The sequence below is a fragment of the Erythranthe guttata genome, chromosome 4, assembly GCF_056151865.1.
Source record: "Erythranthe guttata isolate IM_541 chromosome 4, IM_541, whole genome shotgun sequence".
In the NCBI taxonomy this organism is placed as follows: Eukaryota; Viridiplantae; Streptophyta; class Magnoliopsida; order Lamiales; family Phrymaceae; genus Erythranthe; species Erythranthe guttata.
In genome coordinates this window covers 7,592,102-7,609,776 of record NC_142536.1, presented here as the reverse complement: position 1 = coordinate 7,609,776, position 17,675 = coordinate 7,592,102, and the positions used below count along the sequence as shown (strand labels likewise).

At 30.7% G+C, this 17,675-nt stretch overlaps 1 protein-coding gene and 1 long non-coding RNA gene across 2 annotated transcripts; one reads left to right on the top strand and one right to left on the bottom strand.

The window, feature by feature from the left end:
* Nucleotides 1–1,855: 1,855 nt before the first annotated feature.
* LOC105954703 (agamous-like MADS-box protein AGL29) lies at nucleotides 1,856–3,267 on the bottom strand. Its single transcript, XM_088817456.1, has 2 exons — nucleotides 2,558–3,267; nucleotides 1,856–2,029 (listed from the first exon to the last, which is right to left on the bottom strand). Exons 1-2 carry the CDS (start codon nucleotides 3,245–3,247, stop codon nucleotides 1,856–1,858), a joined length of 864 nt encoding a protein of 287 aa, XP_088673582.1. The 5' UTR covers nucleotides 3,248–3,267.
* A 5,896-nt stretch (nucleotides 3,268–9,163) lies between these two features.
* LOC105954278 (uncharacterized) lies at nucleotides 9,164–10,992 on the top strand. Its single transcript, XR_001172503.2, has 2 exons — nucleotides 9,164–9,759; nucleotides 10,689–10,992. It is a non-coding gene; the product is annotated as an uncharacterized LOC105954278 (long non-coding RNA).
* The last annotated feature ends 6,683 nt before the right edge of the window (nucleotides 10,993–17,675 follow it).

The window sequence follows — 17,675 nt, the reverse complement described above, 5'->3', positions numbered from 1 at the left end:
TTTTTTAGGGTTGCATAGCGTTTCTTGCACCAAAAGGCGAAATCCCTCGCCCCCAGGGCCCCCATCCCTTGGTCCGACAAGGATTGATGGAGGAATGTAAATCATGGTAACTCAACGGCCCGTTAAGGTAGCGGATCTTTCTTTTATATATAAGATATATGCGCACACAAACATCAAAATATTTGAATCTTTAATTTATACTACTATGCATTGATAAAATTATGTGAATCTACATAAATAGATTCAATACATTTGAGGTTCTACATTTAGTCTGGCGACACTGGGATTACAGTCTATAAAATAAATAAACTTGATTTCTTACTGGAGGTGCTACGTTTCAATTTCACTAGTATTGTTCTAACTACATCTGTGATTTCGTCCCATTTTCCCTAATTTGTCAAAACTAAAAGCACCAATTCATTTGAATTAACTTTCTAATCCTAACTTGAATCAAATTGGATGTCAGATGAGATATATAAATATTCATGAATGAACGAATATTGTCCTAATTAACCCTCTATAAGTCTACTTAAAACATAATTTTAGCCATTTTTTGATTCGAGTATGAGAAAATTCAAAACATTAAAGTCGTAGACTGTTGAATTGACTTTCTATACCAATTTAAATCAGCTAATTAAATTGATAATTGTATAAGAATATTATGCATAATCTTAAATTTACATTATCTTATAAAAAAGAAAAAGAAAAAAAAAGACACTTAACATCGCATTTGTTTTTATCTCCATTTGTAAATCTTGGCTTGCTTTCATTCAAACACAATCATAATATAAAATTAGACTAAACTATTTTCTCTTTTCAGTTTTCTGCAAGTCCACAACGGAATGATCATATTTTAGCAATCTATTATATATATTATTCTTGCATGTGGAAGTTTTAAGGGGTAAATATTTGCAGGGGCTTTTTTAACATAATATTTAAAGCCCTTTCAACAAAAATATATTCTCTCGGTTGAAACTTGAAATTGTTCGTAAAACAATAGATTTGAAGTAAAAATACCATATTACCCGTTTACGTTACATATACATTTCAATTTTTTTTAGTTTTAAGTGGTCCGTGTTGAATTACACGAACCAAACGCAGTTGGTTTGTGTAATTCAACACAAACTACTGTGTTTTTTTTCCCCCGGGTTGTAATGCACGAGCAAATTTCACTTGGTCCATTCAATATATTCAGCATGTATGAACCAAGTTAATTTTTTTTTTCATTTTTATGTAATTAACCGTTTTTTTTTCCCATTTCGTGTTGTATTACATGAAACAATTGTACTTGGTTTGTGTAATTCAACAAAAGCTAATGAGGTTCCTTTTTATTTTGTTAAACAATTATTGAATTTTATTAATTTTAAAATAATTATTCATTCAATTTAAACTAATCGAAGACATTATTTTTATTTGTTTTAATTTTGAAATAGTAATGTAAATTATTTGATGTTCAAATAAAAAAAAATAGTGATGTCTTCTAAAGAGTACTTTAATTAATTTAGTTTATTTTTATACCAATGATATGAAAAAAAACTACCGTTGTGTACTAAACTGTATGAGTAGGTAAAATTAGAAAAACTTTAGCATACTTGAAATATGAATATAATATTTCCTATATCTTATGAGGATGAAACAATAATTAATTCAATAAACCTGAAAACAGTAACTGCATAGCAAGAATGTATAAAAAAAATGAATTAAAATTCCACATTCAGCAAAGTACATTGAATGGGAAACCATGTAATATATGAATATATACACAGCTGATTGATCAGACTCCAAACAAAAATCGAACAATATCGTTAGCCTATACTATGAATAATAGTTAACAATTATCGAATGAAGCTTGGGATCAGAGGTCGAAAAAGATGGTTGGATCTTGAGTGAAATTAAATAGTTCATCAATGTCTAGAACATCATCGTCGTTGTCGTCGATCGAACCACTGACGCCTTTCTCCATCTGTGCGTTGATATCATCTCCAGCCTCCGCTTTGATCAACATCTCTTCTAACTCGCTCTTACATCCCTGCCGAATTAACAAGTAGAAAAAAAATTCGAGTCAACTAATGTTTATGTAATAACATAATCAACATATACTCACAGAACAAATGTATATATATGTACCTAGCCTTACCAATAGGGTAAAAGGTCTAGGGTTCGAGTCCCCCCACCCCTACTTCCCCTTGTAATGACTTGAATTACTCAAAAAAAAAAAAACATATACTCACAGAACAAATGTATATATATGTAGGCGATTGAATTTCTGACAAGAAATATTGAAGGGATATGAAATGATAAAACATCAATTCATTGAACCTTCGATTTCAGTTACTTTTCATAATTTTATAAAAATACGTATTCATGATTCGCTTCTTCAAACCCTAAAAAACCCTAAAGCATAAAAGGAAAAAAAGAATTAGTAATAAAAAAAAATATGTACTAACAATTACTTTGAAAGAAACTGTTTTAAGAATCTGGCAAGAAATATTAATGAATAGATTACTTGTAATGATCAAAAACTCAGTTCACGTTAATGTCTGAATTTAATGAACACATATGCACTAATGATTTGATTCTTGAAAAAATTGAAAAACTTCTTCACAAACCCTAGAAACCCTAAAAAACATAAAGAAAAATCAAGAAAGTTACTTACATCGAAATCTTGATAATTAATCTGGATACTACGATCAAGATCCGACGTGGAAGCAGAAGCAGCGTTCGATTTCTGCTTCTGCATCTCCTCGACTCTGCGCGAGACGTTATCCTTCAAAGCTTCCATTGCTTCGGCATATTCCTCAAGTTCGTACAGTTCCATGCCATCTAACGGTTCATCCCACCAGAATCTTGTATTACTACTACTGCTACTCTCTTGCTTCATTGATCTCTTTACGATCTCGAGTTTCTTCACAGCTTCGTCGTACTTACTCCTTCCGTCTTCCCTGTAAGGGATGATACTCGAGGCTGCGCTGCTGCCTCCGCCTCCTCCGCCGGTCTGGTAGCGGTGGATCAAAGTTTCTACGGAGGGGTGGCCGTACGAGAAGATCTTATTCGCCGGAGACTGCACGAGAATTGCGATTTCCGCACCGCAGAGAACGCTGAGTTCGCTGGCTTTTCGGAACAGGCCTATTCTCCGCTTCGAGAATGTAACTTGCAGACTGCTTTTCTTTTCAATTTTTTTTATTTCGATCTTCCTTCGACCCATTGTTTTTTTCTTGCAAATAGTTAATACTTTGTTGTTTTCCATGGTTGATCGATGGATGAGAATTATTCAGACAAGGAAAATTACAATTGTGAATTTGTTCTGATGGTCGTGATTTATAGAAGATTTTCTCTGGCGAATTTACCCGTTGCGATTTTTTTACCATATTTAATATAATACACATATATCGATCTGTTCACACTATCAGCATCTATATACTTTCCATTCATGTAGTTCGCATTAAATGCTTATTCATGCTTTTACTAAACAGAACAAATAAAATAAAATAAAGATTGTGATAGTTTGTTGTTTAACCTTGACTAACAAATAACGTCAAAAATTTCCCTTGCATACAAGTGTTTAACTAAAAAAACGTACTTATACACTATGCAGCACTTAAAAGGGTTTTTTGCAAAAACCACCCATGTGTAATCTCGAATTGCTGAAAAACCCCTCGTGTTAAAAATATTAGCACAAAACCCCCTGTGAAAAATAGTCAAAGCCAAAAAAGACCCTACGAGCTCGATGTGTTATACACTCGCGCTTTGTGCGACTGGGCCTCGTGTTTAGGAACTAGAAAGACTTAAATACCCTTTAAATCAATTTTTGAAATTTATAAATTTACCCAAAATATTTTTCATAAGCTCAAAATGAAGTTTTCAGAATTTTCAATTCAATCCCCACTAATTTCAGAAAGGGCAAATTACCAAAACCCCCCTGAGGTAAGCCTAAATAACGAAAATCCCCCTCACGTTCTCGTAATTACGAAAACCCCCCTTGACTAACGGTTGACCGAATTTTTTTAACCGAAAACGTGAAATGTCTATTATATCCTTCTGTTAAATATGTAAAAAATAAAGGGCAAATTACCAAAACCCCCCTGAGGTAAGCCTAAATAACGAAAATCCCCCCTGACATCCCTTTCACTTGATGATTTATTGCTGTTATAAATTTATTTATTACTTTGTAATTTGTATTGATAATTTGATATTATAATTTTTTTATTTTTTTTATTTATATATTTTAATTGATTTTATTTATCCAAAGGAGTATTCATACGGATTTAGGCTTTTAGCTTGAATGATGCATGGTTGTATTTCTCGAATTGTAAAATATTTAATTTTATATGTAAAAAATAATTAAATTTTGAAATCTCATCCATTGATTTTTTTAATCCAATAAAAATACATTGTACATTCATAATGATTGATTATATTTGGGTTTAATTTAAGAAAAATAAGTATTTTGTAGACACTTATATATTTCATGAAGAGCATATATTTATGAATTATGACCCCCCTCATTAAATAAAATGCTTACAATTACCCCTAAGGGTAATTTCGTGTACAAGGGCAAAATTGGTATTATCGGAGGAATATTCGGGAGAATCAAAAAGATTCTATCGAGTTTAACACCGTTAGAGCGATTTGTAAGATGTCTGCATACCTCAGGGGGGTTTTCGTAATTACGAGAACGTGGGGGGAATTTTCGTTATTTAGGCTTACCTCAGGGGGGTTTTGGTAATTTGCCCTTTCAGAAAAGCCGTCTCTCCAAATTGCATAGAACCAAATTGCAATTTTCATAATATCTCAAAACTTCATCATCTTCTTCCCCTCTCCTTCACATCTGCTGCTCGCCAAATAAAAAAAAAATAAAACAAACAAAAACCACCGATTCATCTTCATAACCAGTCCATTTGCAAAAGAAGAAAAAACAACAAACGCTGCTTCCTCCATCTAAACCCGCCGGAAGAAAAAAGCACTTCAAGCACAAAAAACACAATTCCCAGTACAATACACACACGCACAAAACGTACTTCGATCCAACATCTTGATTTACAAAAGATATGAAAGAACCCATCAAACATAAAGCATATCTTTTTTTTGGGGTGGGAAGGCAGGTGGGGATGCGGCGGTGGTGCGGCCGTGGTGTTGGTGATGCGGCGGTGGTGCGGACATGGTGGTGGTGATGCGGCCATGGTGGTGGTGATGCGGCGGCGGAGGGCTCGATGGAAGAATTGGGTTGCGGCAGTGGTGCGGACGTGGTGGTGGTGATGCAGCGGAGGGCTTATGGAAGAATTGGGTTGCAGGAGGAAGACGCTCTTTTTCTTTCTTTTTAATCTTTTTGCATTTTATTTATTTAATTGAAACATAAATTATTAAACAATATGAGGGTTACTTTAGTCATTTCATAAAAGTCAATTGATAATTTCGAAATAAGGGCCAGTGTGCTTTGTCAAAAATAATATAGGGGAGTCTATGCTAATATTTTTAACATGAGAGGTTTTTTAACCATTCAAAATTTCACAAGGGGGTCTATGCAATTAGCTCGCACTTAAACGGTGATACGGGGAATCAGATACGGGGAAACGACAAATGGGGATACATGAGCTTAGCTTGGGAATGTGTAAATATTAAAATTACAGAGCTATATTTATAAATATGTAAATATTCACGTGTAAATATTTTTATATATTTTCATACTATACAAACTTATTCAAAATACATTTAACTCTTAACTATCAATTTGCAATTGATTCTTAAATCGTGTATATAATTAGGGAAGCATAAAAAATATCTGAAATTTGCTATTCAAAGTTTCAAACATGTGTTTCTAACTTTTTAGAAATTGCAAAATCGCCAATAAGGTGTCCGGCAGACGTCCTCGAGAATCCGACACGAAATGTGTCCGAACGCGGGAACGTTAAGCAGTTGAAATTTATGTGGTACACAGGTATACACCATAAACTATTTTTAAGACATATTTTGATTAAAAAAACTTGCTCGGTTCGGCCGCACAGTTTTAGGGTGCACGGGAAGTGGAATGGTTGTTTTCGCGTCAACATCTGCAACCGCTCAGACAGTTGAAAAGCTCATAATAATAGATTCTTAATGAGAAATTAAATTAAAAACGCCCATAAAAAATTAATTTTTTTATACTTTCACAATTTATAATATTAAATTTTAGATCATATCAAAATTTCTTTGCATATATTAATCTTAATGTAACATACAAAGAGGACTACATTTTTTTATAGAGAAAGAGAGCTATATTAATCTTCATGTTTGTAATTTGTTAGATTCAAATAAATCATGGTGTCACAGATTACAATAAAATAAACTTACGTGAGCAGGTATTTTGATCATAATTTTTTCATACACAAATTAATTTTGGTAATTCAAGTTGAATTAAAATCTCATGGAAAAATTTACAACTTTCATGATTTGCAATTTCTTCTATTTAATTTGTATGATGGTTAAAAGAAAAATGTATTGAATTAATTAGGTTGTAAGATTTATAAGAACCATAATAAGATTAATATATATCTTAATGAAAAATTGTTTAAAGTTAACTAATGTTGAGTTAGCTAACCAGAGCTCCGACAATCCGCCGCGTAAAATGAATGTCAACTAATTGAAGTTAACTAATGTTGAGTTAGGTAATAGGAACTCCGACGACCTGCCGCCGGAAAGAAAAAAAACAGATAAAAGAAAAAAATGAATGTCAACTAATTGAAGTTAAATAATGTTGAGTCAGCTAACCGGATCTTCGAGGACGCGCCGCTGGAAAAAAAAATATTAAAATAAAAAAAATAAAAGAAAAAAAAATGAATGTCAACTAATTGAAGTTAATAACTAATGATGAGTCGGCTAACCGGGGTTCCAACCACCCAGGTTACCGGTGGAATTCTTTTTTTTTTTTACATAAATAATAAAACTAATAATAATCAAAATAAAATAAAATAAATCAAACACTAATTAGGGTTTGAAAGGGTAGAAAATGGTATAAGATTATTATTTTTGTTTATATCAAATGAAACTTAATTAGAACTAATGGATTTTTCAAAAAATAAAAAGGCTTGGGTTTATACCACATTGTGAGGGGCCTATCTCAAATAACCCCTAATTTATAATCTCTTAATCCAAATTCGAATATAATGGGAACTTTCACATGTTTTCACCCCTTTTCGGGATTTTATATTTAAATGCACAAACATCCAAAAAAGAATTCAGTAAATTGCAATAAATAAAACCACATGTAGAAACTAGCCGGTGTTCGAGAATCTATAGAATCGGCTAACACAATATGCAACAAATAGTTCTGATACCAATTAATTTTTTATGGTTTTTAGTTTCACTACCAAAAAACATGGCTTTTGTAACGGAAAACTTGTGACACACTAAATCTGTCACAATTAGTGATCGAATTAGTGTCAAATTTGTGACTGCTTTCATTACAAAAACTCTGCAATTGATTGTGACGAGTACGTGACCAATTTTGCGACGAATTTTGTGACAACCAAACTTTTGTCACATTTGAGTCACATCTTGTTTGACAGAAATTAGTTTTGTCACAAATCAGTGACATAGTTTATGACAAAAAATAGTGTGGTCACAAATCGGTCATAATATTTTTAAAGAAGTAACAATTTGACTAGTATTGGTCACCACTTCGTCACAATCCCGTTTCCATCTCAAATTTGTCACATAAATTTCAGTCGTAAATCCGTCTCATGTCACAATTCGTCATTGATCCGTCGTTACTTCATTGCCGTCACAAATCTGTCATACACAACTCCGTCATAAATCTGTCATATTTTAAATTTTGTCATTTATCTGTCACTATCTTTATTCAATCACAAATCCGTCACATGTAATTCAGTAACGAATCTGTCACATTTTAAGTTTCGTCATTAATTCATCACTTTTGATATCCTGGTCATAAATTCGACACATATATTTATTGATAAAAAATAATTACATTTTGATTTTGATTTATTAATCATTTAATTTATACTTATTTTGATCTTTGTAAAATAATTTAATGGTGACTAAAACTGATTATAATATATTAAAAAAACATAATAATATAACAAATATTAACTATTCTAATGCTAATACTGTTAATATATTTTAAATATTGTTCAAAATTCATACTATTCCTCTTTAATTCTGTAATGCACGGACAATAGTTCAACCTTTAACTATTAAGATATTTTTTTTAATTATTTATTGGCTAGGCCCAGGTGATAGAAAAAACACTTAAAATAATCTAGGAACACAACAATTCGGAGCAATGTTTTTAGAACCGGACCGACTATAGAACCGGACGACCACTTGGGTCACGAGTTTATAGGGTCGAACCGGTTTAACCGGGTTTTTGATTTTCTTTTAATATGCTATTATTTTATTAATTTTAATGTTTTAAAAATATTATTTTCTTTATATTTTTAATATCCTACTTATTATTTTCACTTTTATCTACTTCACCTTACTTTTACTATATTTTATTGCTTATAAGTTATACTCTATATTTTTCATTTCTTATTCTTCAAATGCGGCAATCGGCCACTCCTATTCGATTACCCATGATCATATCCGACAATCCTTCGACCACTCATGACTAAATTCGGCCACCCACTACTAATTCTATGAAGGTTCGCTCAAATCTAGCCATAAATAACCAACTCAGAGGTGATTCGAGACGTTTTGGCAAAAAACCGGGTTCCTTGACTGACTCGTCGGTTCTCGAGTTTTACTCAATCGAACCGGTTTTTGGTCATTTGACCCCAGTTTTCGACTTTTTCGGTTTCAAAAGTCAGACCAAACCGCTTTATTGCCGGGTCACGGTCGAACCGGATTGGTTCGGAAAATTGTTTAATTTTGTTTATTATTTTGCTTCAAAAAATATTTGTTATTTGATTTTAAATTACTTTCGACCGAGTTTGTAAGATACACAATTTTGAAATTTGATCCATTTTTGTTAATAAGTAACTTCATTGATTAATTAACTTACATATGTAACATATTGTATTTTTTTATGGGGGATTTTCATAATTTACCCTAAAAATAAATAATAAAAAATGCATTGTTTCAATTATATGTTAATATTTTACTATTTTTAATCTTCACACTTTCTTCCCCTTTATTTTTTTTATAGACTCTTACCTTTATTTTATTCACCACACCCATTTTTTTTTTTATATTTTTTATGCCCTTTTCTTCTCTCTAACTTTTCCTCTCGTCATTGCGGCCGGCTTCTCCTTCCCTTCATCTTCTGTTTCTTTCCCAAGAAATTCAGCACCTATCCCCTCTCTTTTACTCACAATTAATTGTTACTTCTATTTTTTTTTCTTCTTCCCTCTCTATCTCTTCCTTATCTAATTTGTTTTCTTCTTATTCACCTTTTTTCTCCATCCATATTCAGCCACACATCTGTTCGGCAGCCCACGACCAAACCAGTCGGATTCCGGCAATCCACGGCCAGATCCGTCAAATTCCGGCAACCCACAGCCTACTCCACCAAGATCCGGCCACCCCAGACGAACTCTGGCCAAATCCCGCCACCAACAGCCTCCGACTCAACGTTTTGTATAAATTAATACCGTGGACACTGTCAACAAGCACCAGAAAACATCAACAAAACACCCGGTGAAAAGGTTAGGGTTTCTGGATTTACGGTTTTTTTTTTCAAACTCCAACTCCGTTTCAAACATGAAACCATCGACGGCGGTAGACTGGGAATCAATTATTGTGATTTGGCATCAGTGATTTTAGGTACTTATCTAATTTCTTCTACCGGCAATTTAAGTGGCTAGTTTCTGATTTTGTACTTTACTACATATCTGTGTCTACAGGAATTCTGAGTTTTGGATGCAAATGTATATTGAAATGTTATAACTAATTCCCCAGATCTGCTGTTAGGCCGTATATAAACAATTATTGTTCGAGATTAACGTATTTTTATCTTCTGTAGTTGTTATTTTTTTTAATAGTGTTTTCAAGTCTAATTAGCTCTAAGGTATTGTGCCTTTAGCAGTCTAGGAATTTTTTCCATCTAAGTAGTGAGATTTGATTTTAAGGTTGGTTTTAGTGATGGCCAATGCATTTGAGTTGAGATTTTACATTTAGCAGAATTTTCATTTTTCTCTTCTAATGATCTTGAGATATCAATGCCCTATCCAAATATTATTCAATTGCTTCTAGACTAATGTGCCGAAGGTGTTATACTACTGCAAGTTTTCAAATTAGATTTAATCTTTTACTAAGTTGAAATGAATGTTTCAATAAAACTTTGTCCATACAAGTCCTTGAAAAGTTAAGATTGCAGGTTTGCTTCTAGTGTTCAGACAAATATGATTTTGCATAAAAGTTTGTCTTTTTTTTTCGGATTTTTTTGTTAGTAAAGAGCTAGATTGAAGATCTTAGTGGTCGGATTTTTGTATTTTCCCCGTTCCTTACCTAATGCTTACGATTTTGGGGGTTAATCATAATGTTTCCTCTGAATAATATTGATGCAACATGCATTTCTTGTTTTTCAAATGCCAATAGCAACAAGAACTCATCACAAACTCTGCATGGCTCATGCATAATCGTGGACGACAAGAGTACTTTTGTTTCCTATTGTGATAGATTACGCATCAGTAAGTATAGAGGAACTGCGCATTGGAATTTACTGATTGTTAAATAAATTTCTTTGCTCGCAGGGTCTTGTGTAAATTTTGTTCGAGTTCAAATTTGAGGGCTCAATGCAGCAACAGTCTGATCGAAACCAGCTTTCTGCATCAACAAGCTCGAGCACGTAACTGAGAAGGATATTGATCTCGAACATTGTTACAGAAGAAATATATTTTTAGCTTGTATCGAATTGAAAAATTAGGTGGCTTCCTTCAATTTTAATGCAAAACTCATTCGAGTTTTCTTTCGGTCTATGTATTATATTTTTTGACTATTGTGGAATCATATGTAAATTTGGTCTTCTAAGAATTTTCTGTGAGAATTTACTTGATATCTTCTGCTGTTTGTTAGTTTTGTTTTGTAGTAGACTGTGTGTTGATTATCAAGAATTTTGAAGTTGAATGAAGTTTTCAAATATTTCTATAATAGATATAAAAAACTAAAATAGCTTTGAATAGCGAATAGCGAAACTTCCCGAATCAATAACCAGTGATGGAATTGTGACTGAAAGATAATTAAATATTTGTAACATATTTGTGACGGGATACTTGTGACAGAATTTTGTGACGGAGGTTTTGAATGAATTATTTGTGACCGATGTTCCTGATGGAATATTTGTGACAGACGTTTTTTTGTGACAATGTCTGTCACGGACAAGTGATGTAAATTCTCAGTGATTTGTGACACATTAATGACCAATAAAAAGGTTTGTGACGAAATCCGTCACAATACTTGGAGAACCTAGATTACGTATTTGTGACGAATTTTTTTTTAATTGCGACAGACGCATCTGTCATAAACATTGTGACGGACAAGAAAAAGCAGTCACAAATTTATTTTGTGACGAGGGTTTTTCTGACAGAACAATTCGGTCACAAATTTGTGATAAAAGGGCTTTTGTGACAGATTTTCTTCATTTTCGTGACTGAATCGTCCGTCACAAAAGCCCTTTTTTTTGGTAGTGTTTATTTGACCGTTATTCATATTTTTCATAAAAAAATAAAATATACACTAGTAGAAAATTTGCTTATTACTATGAATTTGTTTGCTACGGAAAAACCGTAATAAATGGTATTTTTTTATTACGGAACAATTTTGAACTCGTAGTAAATACTAGGATTTACTGTAGCAAAAAAGTATTTGGTACGCCCATTTACCGTAGCAAAGCTTTTGTCACGCCCGTATATGCTACGGGGTCAATTCATAGCAAATGTGTAGCAAAAGCATTTTTACTACGAATTTGATATCTTTTACTACGGTTAATGATCGTAGTAAAAAGCCATTTTTCTACTAGTGACATTAAATTATGGAATTACAAAAATATATCATAACATTATATTATATATTTCAAAAACAATCAAAGTACTAAAATTTGATTGGAAATTGAAATTTCAGATAATTTTATATACAAATCCAGTTTTGTGCCAAGAAAAAATTGGAAAGTCGGGAATCCAAATGAAAAATATGTTTCTAAACTCGGGTATTATTGGATCATAATCGGCAAAATTCCAATATCCCATTATGATTTCCACCTCTAACCACATTGCATTTTTACTTTTCTTTTTTATTTATTTTATTTTATGAGATATATGTATCATGATATCTTTTTTGGTCAGTCACATATCTGACTATTTTAGAAGTTATTAAATATATTTTGAAATGATGCTTAATGATGTTAATTATAAATGTATTAAGATTGTCATTGTCATCAAATCAAGTTACTTAACTGCTGAATCTTTAGGGTCCGTTTGGTTGGAGAGATTAGCCAAAACTAATTAAATAGTAAGGTTTAGCTTGATGTTTGGTTAGTCCTATTATTTTACGGGTCGACCCGTCAAAATAATTTTGTCACGGCCTTATATTGGCTAATTGAGAAATAACTAATTGGACCTTGAGAGGTCCAATAAAAATATTGTGCTATGATTAGATACGGTCATGACAAAATTGTCCTTCTAGCTTTCATCTATTAATAACAATGACATGTTCAATTATTAAAAAAAAATATATAGTATAAAATAAAAACAATAAAATTTGAAAAAAAAATAAAAAAAAAAATAAAAAAAACTAGAAAAAAAATCAACGAATATAAAAAAATAAGAAACAATATTTTTTTTTTGAAAAAAAAGTTTGAAAAAAATGGTTCGAAAAAATAAAAAAATATATATATTTTTTTCGAAAAAATTAGAAAGTATTGGAAAAACTGAAGAAAAAGAAAATTGAAAATATTTTTCTGAAAAAAATTTCCTATATGGGATTCAATTTTCTAATTATTTTTTCCTACTGTTTCATCTTATTTAATTTCTAATATTATTTATCAAATTGTTGGTATATTTTATTTATTAAATTCAAATTTTGAAACCTTCGTATACAAAAAAATAGCAGATTTCTTGAAAACTAGGAGATTTCCAATATCCTAGTTATCTTAGAGTAACGGTGATTCAAATTATGTGGGTGCATTTTATTTATTAAATTCAATTTTTTAAACCTTTATAAGTACCAACTATCGATGTTTATGATGGAAAATTATGTTAATTTTCTTATTATTATAGGGTGTAATTCTGCAGTCCTGCAGCGTAGAGTATTTATTTAGGATTTATGGTTGAAGTATGTGTGTTTCAATATAATGAATATATTCTATTTTTTTACCTTTGGTTGATCTTTTAGCTTAACATCGAATATGGAGGTTCATTTTTGTTTTTTGTTATAAGATTTTTGTTTTTTTACGGTTTATGGTAGGAAAATTTTAGTATTGTTTTCATTTATTGTTTCGAGAGTTAACATCGTGCTTAAGAGTAATATATATATATATATCGTACAAATAAAATTATTAATATATCCAAATATGTTACTTCAATTGACATTTTTTTGAAGACATGTAAATTCCTCATTAAATTGAATTTTATTAAGCATTGATTTTTATCCATGGATCCAATTACTAGTAAATATTAAAAGAACAAGAAAAAGCTATGTACAATAAGAAAGGATAATTCATACATTTTTAAATAATTGGGTTGATGTTAAGAAAACCAAACATCAAACACTACTATGCAGATAAAAAATTCAAAATATAATAACAAACATCTTACAAAATAATAGGCCTATTATTTTAGAGATGTACATATCCATCCTCAAAATATCTTATTTCACCACCAAATTTAATACATTTCCTATTTTATCCCTTTTTTTTTTCTTTCAACTATATTATGTACAAATTCATATATCGTCCACTAAACTAATTAAAATATTTATTAAAAAAAATCCACCATTTTCACTGGAATCTTTACCACAAAATCGCACCCTATCCGCCCTAAGAGAACAATACCTTCGTGAGAGAAAATCATTTCCGATGGTCAAAAAGAGCAGGAATTTACGTTCTTCGAGAAATATATTAAGAGTTCTTGTAAGGCCATGAACTTTATGATTGTCTCGAAGGTCCTCAACTTCTCAAGAATTGACCAGCTTGGTTTAATCTAATTTTGTTTCCTAAAAGAAAAATGTTACATAATATGCACGTCATTTGATATGGAAGTTTAAATATCTTGTAATAAATATTTCATTATCAAAACAAATAGACATAAATTAGAACACAAGAGGATTAAGCCAATATAAGGAAGGGTGGTTGATATTAATGATATTTTATATATTTCTAATGGTGAATTGAGATACTTTGGAGATGGAAATAGCACCAATTTTATTTTACTGGGAGAATTATCTTATCTTGGCAACTAAACGAGGCCTTACTGTATTAAATATTAAAGTAATTAGCAAGGAATCACCCAATTAATTTGCTAACCATAATATTATCCATTTATCTATTCTTTTATTTCATAATAAAATTTATTTTTTATTTTAAATATATATATATTAAACATAGTATATTAATATACATTTTGGTAGAACTTTATACATAATATATAAAAGAATATATTTTTAGAGTTAACTAATTATAATTTCATTTAAACTTAATAATTTACTCATGTGTTGAAATGTTCTACTGTACACATAAGAGTTTAAGAGAAACAAGATTATTCTAACCATTAACGTGGACAATAACCCATACAAAAATACAAAAATTATATTAGTAGGTAAATATTTAATATTTTATTGAATTTAGTCCAATATTTTATTTGATCATTCATATTACACAATAACTAGCAACTTATTTTATATAAAATTAATTATACATAATATTTTAATTTTAATTTTAATTATTCATAAAGCAATTAATAATGTGGAATTTTAATCAATTAAATCTCAAATAGGGTAAATCATTGACTTAAATATTATGAATCACGTGCATTCACGCGTGGTACTAACTAGTAATGTAAAAACTAGGGTTGTGCATGGATCGGTTTTAACCACCAACCAACCCATTTTCGACCCACAATTTGTGATGGTTAATCAACCATCAACCGACCCATTTAAGTTGGGTCGATAATGTCAACCAACCCATGTATAGTTGGGTCGATAATGGTTTCTAATATGCTAAAAAGTTGGTTAGTCGGTTAATATCGGCCAACCAACTTTATTCATTAATTTATTATTTATTAATTTTAATTAAAATATTTAATATTTTTAATTTCAAATTTCTATTTTATATCACATTTATTAAATTGTTTAATATTGCCAAAATCCTAAAAGCAATAAATCTAACCTAATTATCTAATTTGAACTATTTTAATTTTAAGACATATAGTCTAAATATTTGGACGATTATTATTTGTTGAACTATTTATGTTTAATTGCAATATATATGCCCGTAATGTTTTGAATTTTTTATTTGAATATTATCGCATTAGTCGCATTTAATTTATAAAAGATATAGCGTTGTAACAAGTAATAAAATATTAAAAAAAAATAAAAAATATTTAGATGGATGACCCATCATCCAAACCACCAACCAACCCATTAAATTGGTTTTCAACCATCACCCAACCCATGTAAATTGGGTCGATAACGGTTTCCAATATTTACCAAAGTTGGTTGGATGGGTTGGGTTGGTTTTATGGCTGGTTTTTAACCAAACCACCAACGCACAGCCCTAGTAAAAACTACGAAATTAACTAGATAAGTATGTACATTCACTAAATTAGTTGATGTTCAAATAAAAAAAAATATGGGTTGTTGCAAGAATCATCTATGTGTAATCTCTAATTGCTGAAAAGCCATCGTGTCAAAATATTAGAAAAAACCCACCTATAAAAATCAGTCAAAGCCATTAAGGCCCCTGCAAGCTGAATTACATGCCGATTTCAGGACTTGGGGTATGTTTTATGACCTGAAAAGACAAAAATATCCTTTAAACATAAATTTAGAAAATTATAAATTCAGCCCATAATTTTTGTAAGATCCAAAATAATAAAAGTTCATAATTTTCATTTATATTTAATATAAAAAAAAATAATTTTATTTATTTAAATTGAAATATTTTATAAAAAAATATTATGGTAATTTTGTCATTTCATTTTAGTCAAAAACCGATTTTAACGTAAGGAGCTTTGTGCTTTGTAAAACGTAACATAAGGGGGTTTATTGCTACTTGTTGTACCATATGGATTTTTCAATAATTAGAGATTACATAGGGGAGTCTGTGCTAAAAACTCTAAAAATCTAAGGGTAAATTACAAACACCCCCTGAGGTATGGTTAAATTACAAAAACCTCCCTCTTGTTTGGATAATTACATCTACCCCCTCAAATATGTTTTTTTCTTAGACCTCCACCTTTATGGTGCCAAATTCAACATAGTCATCTAGATTCCATGAAATGTGCTCTAGTTTGTACTCTTTTTGTGTAAAAAATACAGTTTCCGATGCACCACAAACTGATATATACAAGCTAAAAATCACATATTATGATCATCTTACTTCATAATGTAGAGTTTAAATAGGATAAAACGGGTACAAAAGTGATAATATTCCATATAATCTCGAAGATTCCACTAAATTTGATGAGTTGAGGGGGTGGTTGTAATTATCCAAACAAGAGGGGTGTTTTTGTAATTTGACCATACCTCAGGGGGGTGTTTGTAATTTACCCAAAATCTAATTAAAAAAAATATTGATGTCTTCTAAAGAGTACTTTAATTAAGTTTATTTTTAGGGTTAAATACAAAAACACCCCTGTACTATGGATTTTGTATCATATACCCCTGTACTCTGCATGAATACCAAAACCTTCCTACTGTTACAATTTTTTTCCAAAATTTGACGAAAATACCCCTACTAAAATCTATAAATATAAGGGTTTGTTTGAGCCATTTTCCAATATATTTTTTGAAACACTTTCGGTCAATTTTACTTGGGAAATTTTGGTATTTTTTTTTTCTAGATAACATCTAATTACTTAGATTTTTTTTTTCTGAATAAGTTTTTTATTTTTGTCATTTTGAATTTCTTCATTGTTTCTTAAATACCGATGTCTTCTAAAGAGTACTTTTAATTTAGTTTATTTTTATACTAATGATAATAAAAAAAAAAAAAAAAAAAAACCTACCGATTTTTACTGAATTGTATGAGAAGGTAATATTAGAAAAACTTAAGCATTCTTGAAATATGAATAAAATATATTTTATCTTCTGAGGATGAAACAGTAATTAATTCAATGAACCATAAATGTTAACACAGTAACTGCAGAGCAAGAATGGGAAACCAGGTAATATATGAATATACACACAACTGATTTATCAGAATTTAAACAAAAATCAACATCATTAGCCTGTACTATGAATAATAGTTAATAATTCTCGAATAAAGCTTGGGATCAGAGGAGGTCGAAAAAGATGGTTGGATCTTGATTGAAATTAAATAGTTCATCAATGTCTAGAACATCGTCGTCATCCGCAATCGAACCATTGACGCCTTTCTCCATCTGTGCGTTGATATCATCTCCGACCTCCGCTTTCAACATCTCTTCTAACTCGCTCTTATATCCATGCCGTTATTAACAAGTAGGAAGAAGAAAATCGAGTCAATTACTAGTGTTCGTATAATAACATAAGCAACTTATAAGAGTTAA

Coding starts and splice junctions, on each gene's coding strand:
- LOC105954703 (XM_088817456.1), bottom strand. CDS start 3,247: ATGGAAAACAACAAAGTATTAACTATTTGCAAGAAAAAAACAATGGGT. Junction 2,030..2,557: donor ATCAAATCATTAGTGCATAT/GTGTTCATTAAA, acceptor TTAATTCGGCAG/GGATGTAAGAGCGAGTTAGA.